Below are 19,879 nucleotides of genomic sequence, written 5' to 3' on the forward strand. Positions count from 1 at the left end.
GAAGTCTTTCCTATATGGGAAGTGAATTTTAGTTTGAGAGAATTCTGATTGATTTCATTCACAAAAGCATGGGCTTCTATTTCTTCTCCTTGCCATAAGATGAAAATGTCATCAATGTATCGGAGATGGCATATTATTTTTTCTCGACACCAAGTCTTGTGCTGTATTTTTAGGACCTGTTCCTCCCACCAGCCAACGTGTAAACACGCTTAGCTGGGGGAGAAACAGGAACCCATTGCTACTCCTCTCAATTGTTTATATAATTCTTTCCCAAACAGAAAAAAAATATTGTACAAACACCACTCAATAAGTTTGATGAGTTCATAAAATTCACATGGTCTGCTAGACAAAAAATATTCCACAGCTGCCATTCTTGTACATGATTAATACTAGTATAAAGCGACTCAACATCTAACGTTATCAACAACATGTCATCACTCCAATGTAAGTCTTTGATTTTGGCCAAGAAATCACTTGTGTTCTTTACATAACTCGGTAATTCCTTAACCAAATCTTGAAGAAAACAGTCAATATACCGACTCACTTGTTCCCCGGCACTTTTAATTCCAGAAACAATCAGCCTGCCGGGTACTGGCATAGTTTTCTTGTGAATTTTTGGTATTAAATATAACACCGGGAGGACTGGGAATTCGTTGTTCATAAATTTGAACTCCTCGTTGGAAATCAGTCCCTTTCTGCGCCATGATGATAATTGTTTAAGTAGAGCCTCTTTAGCTTTGGAATATTCTTTGTGAGTTGTTTTCTCATAGCAGTCTTTATCACACAATTGTCTATTGGCCTCTTTGATATAGTCCTTCTTAGGCCAGATCACCAAATTTCCTCCTTTGTCAGAATTTTTTATTCCGATTTCAATATTGTTGCTGAGTTTCTTGATTAGGCTTGCATATTACATCTTTTTGTAGTGAATTTTCTTAAATTTTTTACCTTTCGTGTGTTGATATAATTGTTTAATGCCGTTAATAACACAATCATGAAAGGTATCCACCATGTCTTTTGGCATTAAGGCATAAAACTTGATTTCTCTTTGTATGGGCTCAAACCCGCTCCCTTTTGTGTGTCACATTCTGTTCTCTCGGTCGATCCTCTACCCATCCCATCTCTCCAAACATGGTAAAAAATCCCTCAAGCACAAACTTCTCTGTCTTCACCCTGAAACCCTATTTGCAGACCATCATAATACCCTAAACTCCTCCATCATCACCAACTACATCTTCTACACTAAACGCACTTCTAAATGGAAAAGCCTTTTTCTCCGCCACCTCCATATCACTAATTCCCGCAATATCCCATATGGTTTAATACTCTCCACGTCTCCCTCTCCCTCCTTTCCGGGTGATATCGATATCTCTATCTTTAATTCACTTGTTGCTTTTAAAAACTCACCACGCGATAGCAAAGCACCAGGGCACCCACCTCTACCAACAGCACAGCGAGGAGCGGATCTAGCGCTCACTCGTGGACCAACAATTTCCTGCAAAAACGCCAACTCGGCGAGGACTGAGGCCACGCCCCCTGTAGGCCACGCCCCCCTACCCCCCACATCATGTGCTGCCACCGGAGGCGCAGCGGACGAGCGCAGCGGGAGCGCCGTTTGCGCGCCGAAGGCGCGCCTAAGGCAAGCCCGCCTGCGCTCGTCCGCGTTCGGACGGGCTCAGGGCCAGAATCCCTGCCGGACCCAGCTCCCACTAGGGTAATATACTCGCGTCGAGACCTTCTTAGTCTCAGACCCACCATTGACAGCACCTGCAACTATGCTCACGACTTAGACGGTCAATTTACTGGCTGCACAATCTGCCACCCAGCCCAGCTACAACTACCCATTCCACGCGTCTTTCACCCGAGTCTTAAACTTGCCTCACTGAACTGCAGGTCACTCCCCATGCACGCTCTGCTCATTAATCACCTTATAGAAGACCACGAACCAGACATTCTATTCCTTACGGAAACGTGGATCACCGACCACTCGGATTCGGATGTAGTCTTAGCCCTTCCCCCGGACTTTAATATCCAGTCCCAACCACGTCCATCTGGCAGAGGAGGTGGACTGGCCATCCTCTACCGGAATCATTTTTCCTGTAGAACTCTCGATGCACACATCTTGGACTCGGAAAGCCTCCATTTCACCATCCAGCTAGCACCGACTAGCACACTGTCAGGCCTCCTAGTATACCGCTCCCCTGGCCATTATGGCCCGTTTTCTAGCGCCCTCCTAGAATCAATAGCATCTCTGGCCCATTCCACCTCCAATTTCACTATACTAGGAGACCTTAACATCCATTTCGATGACCCCCTTGACACTGGGGCAACAGATTTGATCGCCGACCTGGCGGCCTATGGCCTTTTACTTACCAACTCCGGAGCCACACACATTAAGGGCCATTTATTAGACCCTGTGTTCACCAACCTCCATACCCTACAAACCAAAGAGTCCCTCCCCCTCCCATGGACGGACCACTTTCTGGTCCCCTTCCGTCTACCAGGGGATTTCAGGAAACCTCATAAACCTGCCACCTATACTACGGACAGAGCATGGTCCAGACTCTCGGCTGAGGATTGGGCCAAAGCCCTGGACCATACAACCCCTAGCCCCTCGGATGACCCAGACACCGCGGACAGAAAGTTCAGGGAGTGGATCTCCACCTCCCTCGACTCCATCCTCCCCATAAAAACCCGTGAGGACAAAAACAGGAAAACCAGATCAGCCCCATGGTACAGTCCGGAACTAAGAACTCTCCGCAAAGAGTGTAAAAAAGCGGAGCGACTATGGAGAAAGGACTGGCTCCATACTAGCAAGGACGCATACCGTAGCTCGGTGAGATCTTATAAAGCCACCTTGAAGCTCACTAAAGCCGCATACTACGACACCAGAATAAGTAATTCCACCAACTCGGCGAGAGAATCCTACCTCATCGCTAAAGAACTTCTGAAAATACCTGCGCCTCCTTCTTCCAACCCATCTTCGCCAGATAGAAGCGATGAACTGGCAACCTACTTTGACTCCAAAATCGCCCGTATCCTAGTCTCCCTCCCGCCTCCCAGTCTGCCTAACCCTAAGGACTTTGAGGCACTTACCAACCAGACAGGAAACATTTTGCACCCACAATTGACCACCTTTAGGGCAGTCTCACTGGACGAAGTAGGATCAGCCCTGGCCAAACTGAAAAGCGGCTCTCCTCTTGACCCCGCACCTATCAGATTCCTGAAAGCAGTTGTCCCCACCATCCTGCCCACCATCACGGAACTGATTAACATCTCGCTATCCCAGGGCTCTGTCCCACCGAGCTGGAAGAGCGCTGTAGTTAAGGCTCTTCTCAAAAAGCCCCAACTGGACTCTTCCGACCTGTCCAACTAACGGCCAATTTCGCTCCTTCCTAGTATCAGCAAAGTAGCCGAGAAACTGGTAAACGCTCAACTGTCCCAGTTCTTTGAGTCAAATCATCTTCTACGTCGGTCCCAAACTGGGTTCCGCCCGGGCCACGGCACAGACACCGCCCTCCTCGCTGTCATCGAGGAGGCTAGGTGCATTTTGGATTCAGGAGGATCAGTGGCAGTGATCCTCCTGGACCTCAGTGCAGCCTTTGACACGGTGAATCACCGTGTCCTACTCCACCAGCTGGCCGTGGCGGGACTCGCGGACACGGCACTTGCGTGGATAGAATCTTTTCTATCAGGTCGCTCCTTCCAGGTTTGGGACGGTAATTCCCGATCAGCCCCTCTCCCCCTCACTAGTGGAGTCCCCCAGGGGTCGTCATTAAGCCCTACCTTGTTTAACGCCTACATGGCCCCCCTCGAGGATGTCGTCTCCCCCTTCGGAATCAAGATAGTGAGCTATGCGGACGACACGCAACTGGTCGTCTCACTTTCTCATCTTGACAATCACCCGGACAATCTGTTGAACTGCCTCCAGGAAATCCACCACTGGATGTGCGAGTCATCTCTGAAGCTCAACGGATCGAAAACCGAAGTTATGCTCATGGGCAAGAAATGGACCACCATCCCCCCATCGGTCTGGCCAGACGTTTTTGCTGAGGTGCCCACCCCGAAACCAGAAATCAAGACCTTGGGAATCTGGCTTGAGCCAGAGCTGTCCATGAAGACCCAGGCAGCCAAAACAGCAGGCACCTGCTTCGGACTCATGCGTTCCATCCGCAAAATCCTCCCAATACTTCCGCCCCTATCTAGGAAACTCTTGATTCAAGGTTTGATCCTCGCTCGGCTAGACTATAGCAACGCTGTCTACCTGGGAGCCCCTGAATCCACCCTGGCCAAACTCCAGCGAACTCAAAACGCAGCAGCCCGGCTCCTTATGGGCCTTCCTTCAAGAACCTCGGCCAGACCAGCGCTCAAGGCCCTACACTGGCTTCCAGTGCGTCAGAGGGTAGAATTCAAAGCGATGTGTACTGCCCACAAACTCCTCAATGGGCTCGGCCCCTCTATCCTGAGAGACATGGTCACCCCTCACAAGGCCCCTAGACTTCTACGCTTGGACAACGAACGTTTGGCCATCGTTCCGAGATTTAGGAAGGCGCGCACCGGCGGTAGACGGTTCGCAGTAAAAGCTTCCGCAGGATGGAACTCACTCCCCCGCTGCCTGCGACTGGAACCCTGCCACCTCCTCTTCCGTAAAAAATTTAAAACTTTGCTTTTCCCCAAATAAGCTCCCTTTTCCCCTCTGGCCTTCACATGTATCATTAGCGCGGGGATGCCTCCGGGTCACCAGGCGCTTTATAAATCGCTAAATAAATAATAAAATAAAACATTGAATTTGCTCAAACGTACTTGCGTGGCTAAATCCGAATCTGGTCCAGATGGTTGGGACAAAGTCGCTGCATTGGGATCATGCAGAGTTAAGAGGTTTGATATGTCAGAGGATAACAATTTCTCATTGCTGTCAGGCGCTGTGCCCTTCACGCCATCTATATTGTCTTTTGCTGTCTTTAAAGCAAAGAATTTCTGTAGTTTTAACTTTCTAATGAAACAAAATACGTCAATACGGGTATTCGCATAGTTGAAGCTTTGGCCAGGACAAAAATATAAACCTAAAGACAACAACTGTTCCTCAGCTCTAGTTAAAACAACTGAAGACAAATTGATGATACTATTGTTCATTACTTCTGTTTCCCCTTCCAAGTGCTTTTTTTCTTTTTCTTTTGTTGATTTTTGTCTGCATTTGCGTTTCCTCTCTCGTCTCCGCTTGTTTTTTCTTTTTCTCCTTGCTTCTTTTGTTGCCTCGGTCTCAAGGTCTGCAGCCTCTCTTCCACCTAAAAATCAATTTCTTGTTCGAGATTTAGTTTGGCTGGGGCTGGCTGCCGTAAAAAATCAGAGTCACAGCTTGAATCGCTAGTTAAAGAAACAGTATCTGAGGTAGTGTCAGCACTCTCCAATTTTTCAATTACACTTGATCTTAAATTGGAAATCAATATTTTGTGCGGCAGAGTTGTCGCCACTTTTTTGCTGAATTCCTGTCTCTTAACAGCACTGTATTTGCGGGTAAAAGTAAATATTTGACCGTTATTGTAATCTGCCTGATCTCTTTGCGAATTTGTGTGCCTTCCTGATTTTTATTTTCTCTTCATGCTTGTTTAAACGTTCATTCATGGCATCAAGTGACTTTTTAGTTCCAGCAGAACCAGCATCTTCTTTGCTCTCTATTTCAGCATTGATCCTTTTAATTTCTTCCAAGATCGCCGTTCGATCCACTGAAGCATATTTTATCAAAATGTGCACAAGATTCATCGAGGCCGTTAAGTTACTCTCGCCCCACTCCTTTAACATTGCCGGATTCGATTTATCAAAACTTGGAGCCAGAAGAATACGCAAACCGCGTTGGACCCTGTCCACCTCCGCATATTTGCTTAGGGAGCGGTGCTCCCACCACTTGGTAATTTAGAGTTTTTTATTTCTCTCCAAATCTCTGATTAGAGTCTTTCAACTGGGATTACTTTCATTAAGATTTTCTTGTGCATTATTAATAACGTTCGTATTCACTGGCAGGTTCCCAAACAACTCGTCAGCTGCCTCCTCACGCTTGCGAACAGTTTCCGCTGACATAGTGACAATTGGTCTTATTTCCTTGTGTAGCCAAGAACACTCGCTGCTACAGTTTCTAAATGCCGTCCAAGACATTTTCACCTAAAACCACGCCTCTTTACACTCACCGCGTCCGCGGGCTGGCGTTCCCCGGCAGTCCTCAGACTTTCTCGGAAACCAGTGCTTCGGTGCTTCAGCTTGTCTCGGCATGTATAGGGGGCAGCCACCGCAAATTCCACCACGGTGTCCCAAGTAAACAGTTTGAAGGCGGCTGCCGCTTGCGAAAAGGGAGTCTGTTAACGGAAGCAAACCGACTTCCGCGATTGAAATCAACCAACGAATCTCCAAACCCACCTCCAGCTCAAAGGAACCAGGGAACGAAAGAGAACAGACCACTTAGGTACGGCAAGATGTTTCTTTTTATTGACAAGTCTCACAAATGACGCGTTTCGGGCGCGAAAGCCCTTAATCACACAACGGTCACAGCAAACTTTTTCATTTTTAAATGCTTACAAGTGCACGCCACCAACTTAGTCATGTGACCATGGAAAGTGAGGAAATACTGTGTGAACTCCATACATACAAATATATCTCTATGTGTATTTCTCGAATTGCTAAATACATCCATAAAAAATAGATATAAATATAGCAGCACTATTGGAAATATATACAATCACTGTTTAAATACAGATAAAATATGATCAAATAGATATAACCGTTTAAATACATATGGTTTTCTATTACTAATCATATTCTATTTCATATTTAAAACCAAACATATGGTTTTTATTCCTGTATATACAGACCATCTCTTCATGCATATATATCCTTTGATGATCACTATTATTGAAAAATGTATTTGATACCTCTGGAGTTTATGTGAAAAATGTAGCAAAAAAGTTTTGTAAAGTTACTGTGCAAAAAACTGTGCAAAAAGCTGTGCAAATAGCTCATAGAATGTGCAAACCGCATGATAAATAATATCCTTCAATATCATCAACAACATTAAACCCACATTTTTGGATAAAAATTGTTAAAAATATAAATAATATTTTTAAACGTTATCATAGCGGTAAAATATAGTAAAACATAAAAAAGGAGGAAAAAATACATATATACATATTTACAACCTATCTGCCGTCCAACCTGTATGAAAAATAGTAGCCAATAAAACTCATCATAATAATTCATATCCTTTCTAACTATCCTGATCGCTATGATATTAGGGAACCTATATATCATGTATATCACCAAAGAATGAAGAAGCCACAACTCAATGACATGCTAGCATTTATTCCAAATGGATTGGCAGCATTTTAATCCTTATGCATTTCCGCCAGAGATAGCCTTGTTCACAGGTGAGTAATGTTGTAGTGCGAATTACTTTGTGCATTATCCCAGTGATCATGTGACTCAGGCAAGATACTACTACACCCAGCATGCACTAAAAATGTAAAAGTAAAATCCGAGCACCCCTCTAGCCCCAGTTTTTCTGGATCTGGCCCATAGTAAGATATTACATAAAATAGAGTGCAGGCTTTTAATGTTCTGGCATCAGGTGTGGTCTACAGAAGAGCTTGCCTCCTACCATGTGGGTCTTATCACTTCCCCAAAATTCCTTCACTGCGTTCCCTAAGGGCACTTTTGATGAAACTTGGGATAGAACTGTACTGGACCACTCAGGAGAAGCTGTGTTTGATATCCAGAGGTAGAGTTAAAGAAATTTACTGGGAACATATCCTTGTGGAGAGTGTGACCAACCCTAGGCATTTCGCTCACCCTAGCGTTCATAGACTTTAAACCCTGTTCATAGACTTTAAACCCAAATATACCATTGACAAAATTGTTCCAGTCTTGGTGCTCAAACTGTATCTTCAATTTAGATATAGGACACTTCCTACTAAAACGTTCTTCAGTAAATGGCTATCTCAAGTCCCACTTGATGATCAGTGTCCAGCATGTGGGGGAGGAACCGAATCCTTGGTACATTTACTATTGTGTTGCTCATGCTCCGTAGATAACCCCTGACGAAGGGCCAAAAAAGGTCCAAAATGCATTGGGTGACAAAGATTATCTACGGAGGAATACTTATGTGACATTCCATGCTTTAAGATAAGGCCAGGAGGCATGTCTATAGCATTAAGGACATTATGTAACCATAAGTGTCTATCATGTGACCGGATGAACAATGATGAACTGATGAAAAGTTGTGGATAAAAATTAAATAAAACTTTCAACTAAGTGGATCAATTGTAGCATTAATGTTATGCATCAAGCAACACTGTGAGGCCGGATTGTGGCGCAACAACGCCACATTATCTTAAGTACATCCTCTAGGGTCCCCCAACACCCCCAACGCTGTTGTCAACCGTTTATGTTTTTACATAGTGTATGGATTGGGCATCTTCCTCTGGTTATGCCCAGTGACTCGTAACTCCATCAACTGGTGTGGCCGATCCCATCCCAGTAACCATTCAAGAACTCGCATAGAACACAAAGTGAATTATAGATTTGTAGCTTGCTCTTCAGGGAATATTTAATGACATGCACTTTACCTATTTCTTTCAGGAAGAAGGGAACATTGAGAGTAAAAAGTTGTACGGTAAGGGGACTTTAAACTACCCACAATCAGCCTTCTCCCAGCAAGCAGTCAAACAAAATCGCAAATATAAGTGACACCTTCCATGCACCCATGGATGCCAAAGGTTCATTGGCACTGCTAGTGGCAGGCCCATGTTTAGGTCATGGCTAAAGACCCATTTAGCTGCCTGCTGGCAAGACCTATTGCTTCTGTCATATATTACATTTACTTAGAGTGGGCTTTGGGTCAGCCCCTAACTTATGATTGGATATTTTGTTATCTATTTAAGTGTCTGATTTTGATTTGAAGACTTCCCTCCTTATTATGCAGAAGCATTGTGGTCTCTCAGTATTGTTGTTGGATGAGTTGTAGTCTTCCACTGCTTTTTTTTAAATGTATATATATATATATATATATATGTGTGTGTGTGTGTGTGTGTGTGTATATGTGTTTATATTTGTGTATATATATTTATTTTATACATATATATATATATATATATATATTATATATATATATTATATATATATATATATATATATATATATATATATATTACCTACTGGCGGTCGCCAGTAGGTAATTATAGTTAGGATCGATTTCCATAGGGAAATCGCAACATTCTATTTGGAATAACTTTGGCGCTGGTTGAGGAATCAGCCTGAATTTTACAGCAACTTTGCCTCGCGGCGCTCCGCTCCTTCCCTGAAAGTTTGGGGGGGATTCGTCAAGCGGGGGCCGAGATAAAAGGGGGGTCCCAAAACGTGTTTTCCCCATGTTAATTTCCATAGGGCGGTCTGTCGCACTTTTAGCTCGAACGGCTGAATGGATTTTCACCAAACTTGGCAAAATTGTAGGGACTGGTAGCCCGATGTGCCTTTGCTATGTCTCAAGATATGTGGTCCAGAGGATTTTGAGTAATTTAGGTTAAAAAAAATTATATATCTGTAAGCGCGCCCCGGTGCGCGTACCGGGGAGCGCTCCGGGCGCGCCACGCGACCTGCGCACGGGAAGCTGATTGGCTCTCGGGTGTCTGTAAACATTCGAAACAGTTCGCAGCGGCCGCCATCTTGTGTCTCGGTAGGATCGAGACACAAGAGGTGGTAAAAACAAAAGGGAAAATAATGAAAAGGGGGCAGGGTACACCCCCCTGACCCTCTAGGTTTGATGTGGGGGCCATAAAAGGGTCCCTCGGGTAAAAAAAAAAATTTTGTTTTTTTTCGATTTTCGCTGGGGGAGCGCCCGGTACGCGCACCGGGGAGCGTACCGGGGAGCGAATCAAAAAAAAAAGAGATTGCCAGAGTGCTAAACATTTTAGCAATTTTTTATAAATGGGAGGTAGTTCTGAAAAGAACTTTTTTTTTATTGTTTTTGTTGTTTTATATTTTTTTTATTTTTCTGAACATTTTCTTTTTTTTTGTATTTTTTGAACAATTTTATATATTTTTTCTTTTTTTTGGGCGGAACAACGAAAAACAGGCATTAGAAAGGGCTCAACAGGAGCAAAAAAAAAAAATATTTCTTGGGGTGTTTTGAGCACTTGTGGTTTTCAAATGCTCTATTAATTACAACGATACTCCTCTCCCCATAAGAAATTAGTGCACCACAATAAATGCACACTAGCTTCAGGTGCACAAAATTCTTTTGAATACTTGGGACCGTCTCCCTCGCCTCTGGTCCTGATAGAGTTTCCTGTGACGATATACTGGCCACAGGAGTTGGTGGGTTATCCTGGAGGTGACGCACCTCAGCAACGCTATAATTGATTGGATGCCACCTCTGCATGTGGCGGTGCATAGTATAGTTTCCAAAACTATACTTTTTGTCTGTGCCTCGGGACAGAACTGCATTGCAAATGAGGCATGTCACGTACCGGGTATTGACCTTTTTTTGCTCTCGAGGGTAAGAAAAAAATTGCCATATAAAATTGTCTATGTGGTGGGATTGCCGGGGCTCTTCACGCAAGAACTGCCTCGGCTCTACCTCCTCTTCCTCTTCCTCTTCCTCTGGGTTTGGAAGGAACTGTGCAGGTGGTCCTTCCTTCCTAGGTGGTTGTGGTGGTGGTGGGGGTCCACTAGCTGCAGCTACTACAGATGCCATGACTGAACAAGTAGAAACAGGTCTTCCTCTCACAAAGATGAAAGTCAGAGTGAGGAAAAAAGGTGGGGTTTTCATCATTTGGGAAAAAAAAGTGTTCTGGACCAATGAAAAGTGTTATTTTCAAGTCACATGATCCAAGCTTTCATCATTTGGAAACCAAAACTGATCTGCACCAATGAAAAGTGTTATTTTCAGATCACATGACCCGATGCGCTTACGCTACGCGCCCCGGGGCGCGCCCCAGGCGCGTCGCGTAAGCGCGTCATGACGTTGCGCGATCGTATGCGATCGCGTGATTCCGGGTGCGCTTACGCAGTGCGTCATATGACGCATCACGCGACTACGCGAAATGTCATGATGTTGTTTTCGTTCGCGGGAATAGCGCTCTCGGGACGCTCCCCGGTACGCGCCCCGGGAGCGCTCCGGGGCGCGTACCAGGGCAAACAATAAAAAAAAAATATTTACACAATTTAAAATTCGTTATAAAAATTATTACTTTTCATACCTATAGAGATTTGCTATTAAAAAACCTATGAAATTCACTGAAAAAACCATAGGTTTCACCCCAGTTATAGTTAGGAATTAGCATTTAAAAACCTATTAAATTCACTGAAAAAACCATAGGTTTTACACCAGTTATAGTTAGCTGGAAATGCCATGAGTGATGTAATATGTGACGTCATCAGCAGTGCATTGCACGCGCAAGTTATAGTGAGTCCAACTAACTATAACGTGGGAATTTCAATGGTTTTATGCGAGTAAAATTTCCAGCTAACTATAACTGGTGTAAAACCTATGTTTTTTTCAGTGAATATATATATATATATATATATATATATATATATATATATATATATATATATATATATATATATATATATATCCATATCCATATCCATACTAATATTATAAAGAGAGAGCCCAAACCTTTGAGGCGGGTAATCTCAGTAACCAAAGCACCAATCACAACACCCAATACAGCGTTGGAAAGGGCAGTTGCAGCAGAAGGACATAGGCTATGCAGACGGCCACCATATCTTTTTTTTTTCCTGAGATTTATATAGCGCGAACTTGACCCAAACTGAATCAGGTATCAGAGCGCTTTACATAGCACCAGTTACGTTACATGAGGACACACATTCATTTTTGTTAGGCACGGGGAGATTAAGTGATTTGCCCAGAATCACAGGATGTTTGGCGTCGTTACCAAGACTCGAACCCAGATCCCCAGGTCCGAGGTCGAGTGCCTTAGCTGTTAGGCCAACTCCTCTATACATTTAAAAGGTAAAAGAACCGTGCCAGCAAAGTAGTCCCTTGTGGGCGTGTCTGCGTTGTGCTGGGGGCGTGACTAACGCTGGGGGCTTGTGGTACGGCCATCACATCGCGGGCTGTGGGCGTGTGTTGGGGGCGTGACAAAAAGTGGGGGGCATGGCAAACGCTGGGGGCGTGTGTCCGCCCTTCATGCCATGTGAGTCGTACATACAAGCGCCAATTACATTGCTGCGCAGCATCAAGGGGCACGCTGGGGGCGTGTCCGGCCTTCATGCCATGTGAATGCAATTGCGCCGCATCAAGGGGCACGCTGGGGGCGTGAGAAACGCTGGGGGCGTGTTCTATGTTCCGCTCTTCATGCCATGTGGGTCGTACATTAATCAGAAGATCGTCTGCTGGGGGCGGGACAAACGCGTTCACCTGGAGGCCTGGTAAGTAACGTTCTCTTCCAGGGGATCCTCATCAATAGTCATAAGCATTAGAATATTCCCGCCCATGCGCGGGACCCCGGAAACACTATATTATATGTGCCCCACATATATATACTCATATATATATAAATACATATATATATATATATAAAAAACATGCAATAGCAGCCAAATAAAATCAGAGCTGAAATATGCTGTGTAGAATTTCCACCATACATGAATAATAAGCATTAGAAACATGAAAAACAACAACAACGTTTGTTTAGAAACTGTTTTAATGCTCAGAAAGCAGTAGAAATTCTCATAACTCACTGGAAGCATAGAAAGCTCCCAGGCTGCATTGCAAACACACAGTCTAAAAAGACTGAAAAGCTAACCTGTAGCTGCATAGCAATAAACTGACACCGTGCCTTTAAGGCACCCATGACCCCCAGTATCCCATCATGCCTCAGGGGTGACAGCTAGGTCAGTTGTTCTTTCCGGCTCCTTCAGGAAGGATCCTGGTTACACAGCTCCACTAATTTTCTGTTTTCTGACAGAAAAATACTTCACTTTTGTCTATTTTTTACACTTACTTTGACATTTAACAACTAGTCAAGTAAGATACTGTCTTTTTTAGTCAGTTTAGTGAACATTTTATTCTGAGAATGCCTTCACTCTTTGACAAATGCCCATCTTGTGGCAACAAGAAGGCAAAATCAGACAATCACGACGTCTGTATCTTGTGTCTGCCTGAAGATCATGATCCAGACACCTGTCCTCACTGTGAACACCTGTCAGGAAGAACTCTTAAAGACAGGGAGAGGATTTGCATTTATGGCCTGGCTCACAGGTCATCCAGAGGATGATCTCCGGTGAAGAAGGGCTCCAAGAAGGCTCAAACATCTTCAAAAAAGAAGTCTTCACACCCTTCAACATCAGCGTCGGGCTCGGCGCTGAGAAAAGAACCACCGGTGGATCAGCTCTCGTCTAAACTACCGTCGATGGCGGGCTCGCCGTCGAAGAGAAGACCAGGTACGTCGACGACGTCGAAGGATCCAGTCCCGTCGTCATAATCCCCTCCGCCGTCGTCAACCGGGCGACGATCGGCGTAGAGGAATGTGACTCCGCCGCCGTCAACCGGGCGACGGTCGGTGTCGAGATCAAAGGGCCCTCCGCCGTCGTCAACCTGGCGACGATCGGCGTCGAGGGAGGTCACTTCTCCGCCATCGTCATCCAAGCGACGTCCGGCGTCGAGAAGCGTGATCCCTCCGCCGTCGTCTAAGAAACGACGTTCGGCGTCGAGGACCAAGACCCCTCCGCCATCGACAGGGAAACGTCGATCGGCGTCGAGGACGCAGTCTCCGTCGGCGTCGAGGGTGTCCAATACCCCTCCGCCGTCGTCGCATGGACATTCGACGTCGAGACAAAGGACTCCGTCGACGGCTGTTCATCACCGGTCGACGTCGAGACAGAGGACTCCGTCGACGGCTGGTCATCACCGTTCGACGTCGAGGCAGAGGGCTCCGTCGACTGCTGGTCATCACCGGTCGACGTCGAGAGACCATAGATCCTCGCATCGGTCGCCGTCGAGGCATTCGAAGTCGAGATTGTTCGACCCGCCGACCCCCCAAAGGCGTTCGGCGTCGAGAAAAGAACGCTCGACGTCGAGACATTCAGAAAGAAACTCTGTTGTCATGGTTACGGAGTCAGCTTCTTGTCATTCCACTTCACAGTCTTCTGGCTCCTCAACAGGATCCTCGAGGTCCAGAAGCCCTGTCCGTAAGTCTCCTGTGCGTCAGCCAGATCCTTCGGCTGCGGAGATCAGACTGTCACCTAGATGGTACAGATCATTGGACCATTGGCGAAATTCAGGGGCTGCCAAACGTATGTATGATTAAGCCAGCTCTCAGCACGGGTCTCCTCTTCAGAATCTGGTGGAAGAGATGGACAAGCGTAGTCCTCCCAGGCGCAAATCACCTGTGAGAACACCAAACAGATCTCCCAGAAGGGAACTTCCGGTTAGACCCCGATCTCCCAGAAAAGACAGTCCGGTCATGCCTCGCTCGCCCAGAGGGGAAGATCGGGTCAGATCTCGCTCTCCTAGAAGGGAAGAGCATTCAAGAAGATCGCGGGAGAGGAGGCACAGAGCTCACCGTAAACGTCGAAGGACTCTGTCTACTTCATCTACCTCTTTGACCAGGTCTTCCAAAAGAGATTACTCTCCTACGCTGACGGATAGTCCTACCTCTAGATCCTCTCCAGGGGATGACATCGGCACTTATCTGGATGTCCTTCAAAGAGGAGCTCAGAAGCTGAGCATTGAAATGTCTGTCCCTCAAGTTACTACGACAGTCATTTTTGAGACTCTGCACAAAAAATCTATCTCTCGTCCACTGCTGCCTTTAGTCCCGGCTATCAGAGCGGTTCCAGCCCGCATACAGAAAAAATACAAACCGGCTTCTTCTGACCCAGTTTTTGTAAAATCTGACCCTCCAGCAGACTCTGTGATAGTGGCAGCGGCGAGAAAGACTCATGCAGTGGCCGCTACCTCTTCAGTTCCACCAGACAAAGACAGCAAATCTCAAGACTCCTGGGGTCGCAAGGTTTGCAATTCAGCTGCCTCCACGCTGAAGGTCTCCAGTGCGGCTGCGCTGCTGGGTAGATACGACAGAGCCTTATGGGACTCCATGGAAAGGTTCAAGTCCAAACTGCCAAAGGAAGATCAGAAGGACTATGAAGAGACTATGACAGAAGGATGTCTGGTGGCGAACCAGTTAATAAGCACAGCTGCGGATGGTGCAGTGCTAGCGGCGCATTCCTACTCACATGGGGTTTGTACCAGGAGGTCGGCTTGGTTGCGCCTTACAGGGCTGAAGCCGGATGCGCAGCATCGCATCCTCAATCTTCCCTTTTCGGGTTCCTCTCTCTTCGGGGAGCATGCTGACGAAGAGATGACCCCTATGAAGACAGAACTGGACACTGTAAAAGCGGTGGGTTTGGAAAAGAAAAAATAATTCAAGCACCGCTTTAAGACCAGCAGGGGGAGAGGGGCTCAACAGAGGGTTCAAACCCCTCAGTGGTCCCAAAGTAAGAACCAGGGGAAAACCCAGTTTCGAGGCAAAGCCAACAGAGGTAGAGGAGGTCACCAACAATCCTCTAACACCACGAGAGGAGGAAAGGCCTGAGCAGTGGCTTCCTCTGGCGCCGTTGCCCACTCCAGTGGGAGGAAGTGCTTCACAACACCTGGCAGAGTGGGTCAGCATCACAAAGGATCAGTGGGTGCTGAATATACTGCACAATGGATACAAACTTCTTTCCGTGCGCTTCCAAAGAGCATTCCTCCAAAGAACTCTTGCCCTCACCAGCTAAGCTCGCTCCGAAGAGAGGTGAAAGTTCTACTACAAAAAAGAGCTATAGAGGAGGCTCCCCCCTCCCACAAAGGAAAGGGAGTCTACTCCAGGTACTTTCTTGTCCCCAAAAAAGATCAGGAGGACAAGTTCAGACCAATACTCGATCTGCGTCTCTTGAACAAAGTCATCGTCAGAGAAAAGTTCCGCATGTTAGCTCTTCACCAAATATGCCCACATCTTCAAACCGGAGATTGGATGTGTTCGGTGGATCTGCAAGATGCATACTTTCACATTCCGATTGCTCTTCAGCATCGCAAGTACTTGAGGTTTGTAGTGGGAAACAAACACTACCAGTACAAGGTGCTACCCTTCGGTCTCAAGTCCGCACCACGAGTCTTTACCAAATGCATGGCAGTGGTGGCGGCTTTTCTTCACAAAAAGGGTCTCTTCATCTACCCATACCTGGACGACTGGCTCCTAAAGGGCTCGTCTCCGGTTCAGGTAACGCACGATCTGCAACTTTGCCTACACCTGTTGCACAAACTCGGTCTCCATGTAAACCTGGAGAAGTCAGTCCAGCAGCCGACACAGTCCATCCACTACCTAGGCTCAATTCTGGACACAAAATTGGGAAAAGCGTTTCCTTCGGAGGAGAGACTTTTTTCCATGAGTCAGAAATGCGAGATTCTGCTAAAGTCTCGGTTTCCAACAGCCCGACAAGTAGCATCCCTGTTGGGTTCCATGGCGTCCTGCATTTTCCTCATTCCAAACGCCAGGCTGAGAATGCGTCCTCTGCAACAAGCGCTAGAGGACCAGTGGGACCAAGCGACAGGGCATTGGGAAGATCGTATCACTCTTTCCCAAGCGACGAAGGATGCCATCAAATGGTGGACTCGGAGAAAGAATGTGCGGGTGGGAGTACTTTTTCACCAACCTCTTCCATCCCAATCTATAGTGACGGATGCCTCTCTGCAAGGCTGGGGAGCGCACATGGGTCCACTTCAAATACAAGGTCAGTGGTCTGCGCAGAAGCAGACATACCACATCAACATGCTGGAGCTCAGAGCGGTTTTTCTAGCTCTCAAAGCTTTCTTTCCAGCGATCGAGTCCAACTCAGTCCTAGTTCAGACGGACAATACAACCACCATGTTCTATCTGAACAAGCAAGGAGGCACACGATCTCGCCCACTCTCCCGAGAGGCTCAAACAATTTGGCACTGGCTTCTCTCTCGAGGCCTCACAGTAGTGGCGGTGCACCTTCCCGGCGAGTTGAACGTAAAAGTAGATGCACTCAGCAGGCACTTCGAAGATCAGCCAGACTGGGTGCTAAACGACGAGGTGGTAGAAGAGCTTTTTCGTTGCTGGGGTCGTCCAGCCATAGACTTGTTTGCAGACGACGAAAACGCCAAATGCCACGCCTTCGCGTCCAGGTTCCATCGACCAGGGACGCAGGGGAATGCTCTTCTGATGGATTGGTCAGGAACATTCGCTTACGCGTTTCCTCCCCTGGCTCTTATTCCGAAGGTGGTGTCCAAGCTCCTCAGGTCGGACATGGAGATGATCTTAATAGCTCCGGATTGGCCACGGCAGTGGTGGTACCCGGACCTTCTACATTTCTCTGTGTGTCCACACAAACGACTTCCTTGCAGGCCGGACCTGTTGGGCAAGATTAACGGGAGGATACTGCATCCGAACCTCCCATCGCTGAACCTAGCAGCATGGCACCTGAGGTCCTGCAATATGGACATCTGAACTTGCCTCCCGAATGCATGAACATTTTAAAGGAGGCTAAGAGGCCTTCCACGAGAGCGTCTTATGCGTTCAAGTGGAAGAGGTTTTTTTTATGGTGTAGGGATCATCATCTGGATCCTACTAAAGGGCAGGAGGAGGTAATCCTGCCATACCTCCTTTCCTTGGCAACTTCTGGATTAAAATATGTTTCCATTAGAGTGCATCTGTCAGTCATAGTGGCGTACAGGAAATCGCCTCATCAGATTTCTTTCTTTCAGATTCCGGTGGTTAAGGACTTCCTCCAGGGGTTGAAGAAAGTCTATCCCCCTGTGCGAAATCCTTCTCCTCCTTGGGAATTGAACCTGGTTCTGTCCAGGTTAATGTCACCTCCTTTCGAACCTATCCACAAGGCTTCTTTGCAACATCTATCTTGGAAAGCAGCCTTTTTAGTGGCGATCACATCAGCACGCAGAGTAAGCGAGATACAAGCTCTCTGTGCGAAGGAACCATATACTGTTTTCCATCACAATAGGGTTGTCCTGAGGGCTCACCCATCCTTCTTACCTAAGGTGGTTTCTGATTTTCATATAAATCAGTCCATTTCCCTCCCTTCCTTTTTCCCAAATCCAGCGACCCCAGCAGAGCTGTCGTTGCACTCATTAGATTTAAAGAAGTTCTATTTGGAAAAAACCAAGGGAATCAGGAAGTCGGATCAGCTGTTCGTGAACTATGGTTCGATGAGAACAGGCTTTCCGGCGGCCAAGAGGTCCATCTCTAGATGGATTGTCTCTTGCGTTAAATTGGCCTACCAGCTTGCAGGCAAGCCTTTGTTGGTGTCACCCAAAGCGTATTCTACTAGAGGGAAAGCGGCCACAGTAGCTTTCTTGCACGACATCCCAATGTCAGAAATATGCAAGGCTGCAACATGGAAATCAGTTCATACCTTTACGAGGCATTACTGCCTAGAATCTGATTCCAGGGCCGATACTCAAGTAGGACAAGCCTCTTTGAGGAATCTATTTGGGTAGCCTGCGGCCTGTACGTGCTTAGTTGTTACTAGGCTTAGTATGGGTATTACTGTATTGTTACTCCTTTGCCCGCAGGGAGATGAGGTGAGGCTCGCTATTCTATTCTAATGCTTATGACTATTGATGAGGATCCCCTGGAAGAGAAGGATTACTTACTTACCTGTAATCCTAGTTCTCTTCCAGGGGTATCCTCATCAAAGTCATAAGCAACCCTCCCGCCTCCCCGGGCAAAGGACATTCTTTAATAAGGAGATATTGTTAACCTATTTGTTACTGGGTTTGTTTTCAGTCTCCGAAAAGAACAACTGACCTAACTGTCACCCCTGAGGCATGATGGGATACTGGGGGTCATGGGTGCCTTAAAGGCACGGTGTCAGTTTATTGCTATGCAGCTACAGGTTAGCTTTTCAGTCTTTTTAGACTGTGTGTTTGCAATGCAGCCTGGGAGCTTTCTATGCTTCCAGTCAGTTATGAGAATTTCTACTGCTTTCTGAGCATTAAAACAGTTTCTAAACAAACTTTGTTGTTGTTTTTCATGTTTCTAATGCTTATTATTCATGTATGGTGGAAATTCAACACAGCATATTTCAGCTCTGATTTTATTTGGCTGCTATTGCATGTTTTATATATATATATATATATATATATATATATATATATGTATTTATATATATATATGAGTATATATATTTGGGGCACATATAATATAGTGTTTCCGGGGTCCCGCGCATGGGCGGGAATATTCTAATGCTTATGACTTTGATGAGGATACCCCTGGAAGAGAACTAGGATTACAGGTAAGTAACTAATCCTTACTGCAGCCTCTCCTGCGCGCTGTTACTGAACTCTCTCATTCAACGAAATTACACGCGCCTGCTACCATCAACCAGGGCTCTAGCCAGGCTCAGGCGGCGGATCAGTACACTAATTACATGCGCCTGATAACATCAACCAGGGCTGCAGCTGGGCCTCAAGCGGGGGAACACGCGCCTGTTAAGATCAAACGGGCCTGCATCTGGGCCTCAAGCGGGGGAACATGCAAATGAGCGTGTCTGCGGGGACAATTACTGCAGCCTCTCTTACTCGCTGTCACTCAACTCTCTCATTAAACGGATTTACCCACGGCTGATAACTCTCTCATTCAACGACATTACACGCGCCTGCTAACATCAACCAGGGCTGTAGCCGGGCTCAGGCGGCGGATCACTACACCAATTATACGCGCCTGGTAAAATCAACCAGGGCTGCAGCTTTGGCTTCTCCGTCCCTAGTCTAATGAAACAAAAAATGTTGTCTACAGCGAGATTTTGAAATAAATTGCCCTTGCCAAATACACACATTACACACATTCTA

General features: G+C 46.3%; 1 protein-coding gene across 7 annotated transcripts in view; it reads left to right on the forward strand.

Annotated features, from left to right (window-relative positions):
• LOC144825617 (coiled-coil domain-containing protein 159-like) overlaps window positions 1–19,879 on the forward strand; it is a 395,593-nt gene that overhangs the window by 178,473 nt on the left and 197,241 nt on the right. For all 7 annotated transcript variants that reach the window (XR_013609480.1, XR_013609460.1, XR_013609486.1 and 4 more), the window contains one exon: window positions 8,620–8,653. Coding sequence is in view for 2 of the 7 variants with exons in the window: in XM_078684171.1 (XP_078540297.1) it covers window positions 8,620–8,653 (34 nt within the window). In the remaining 5 variants the exon portion in view is untranslated. The remainder of the gene's footprint in view (window positions 1–8,619; window positions 8,654–19,879) is intronic.

Source organism: Lissotriton helveticus, chromosome 1_1 (genome assembly GCF_964261635.1).
Source record: "Lissotriton helveticus chromosome 1_1, aLisHel1.1, whole genome shotgun sequence".
NCBI classification, from domain to species: Eukaryota; Metazoa; Chordata; class Amphibia; order Caudata; family Salamandridae; genus Lissotriton; species Lissotriton helveticus.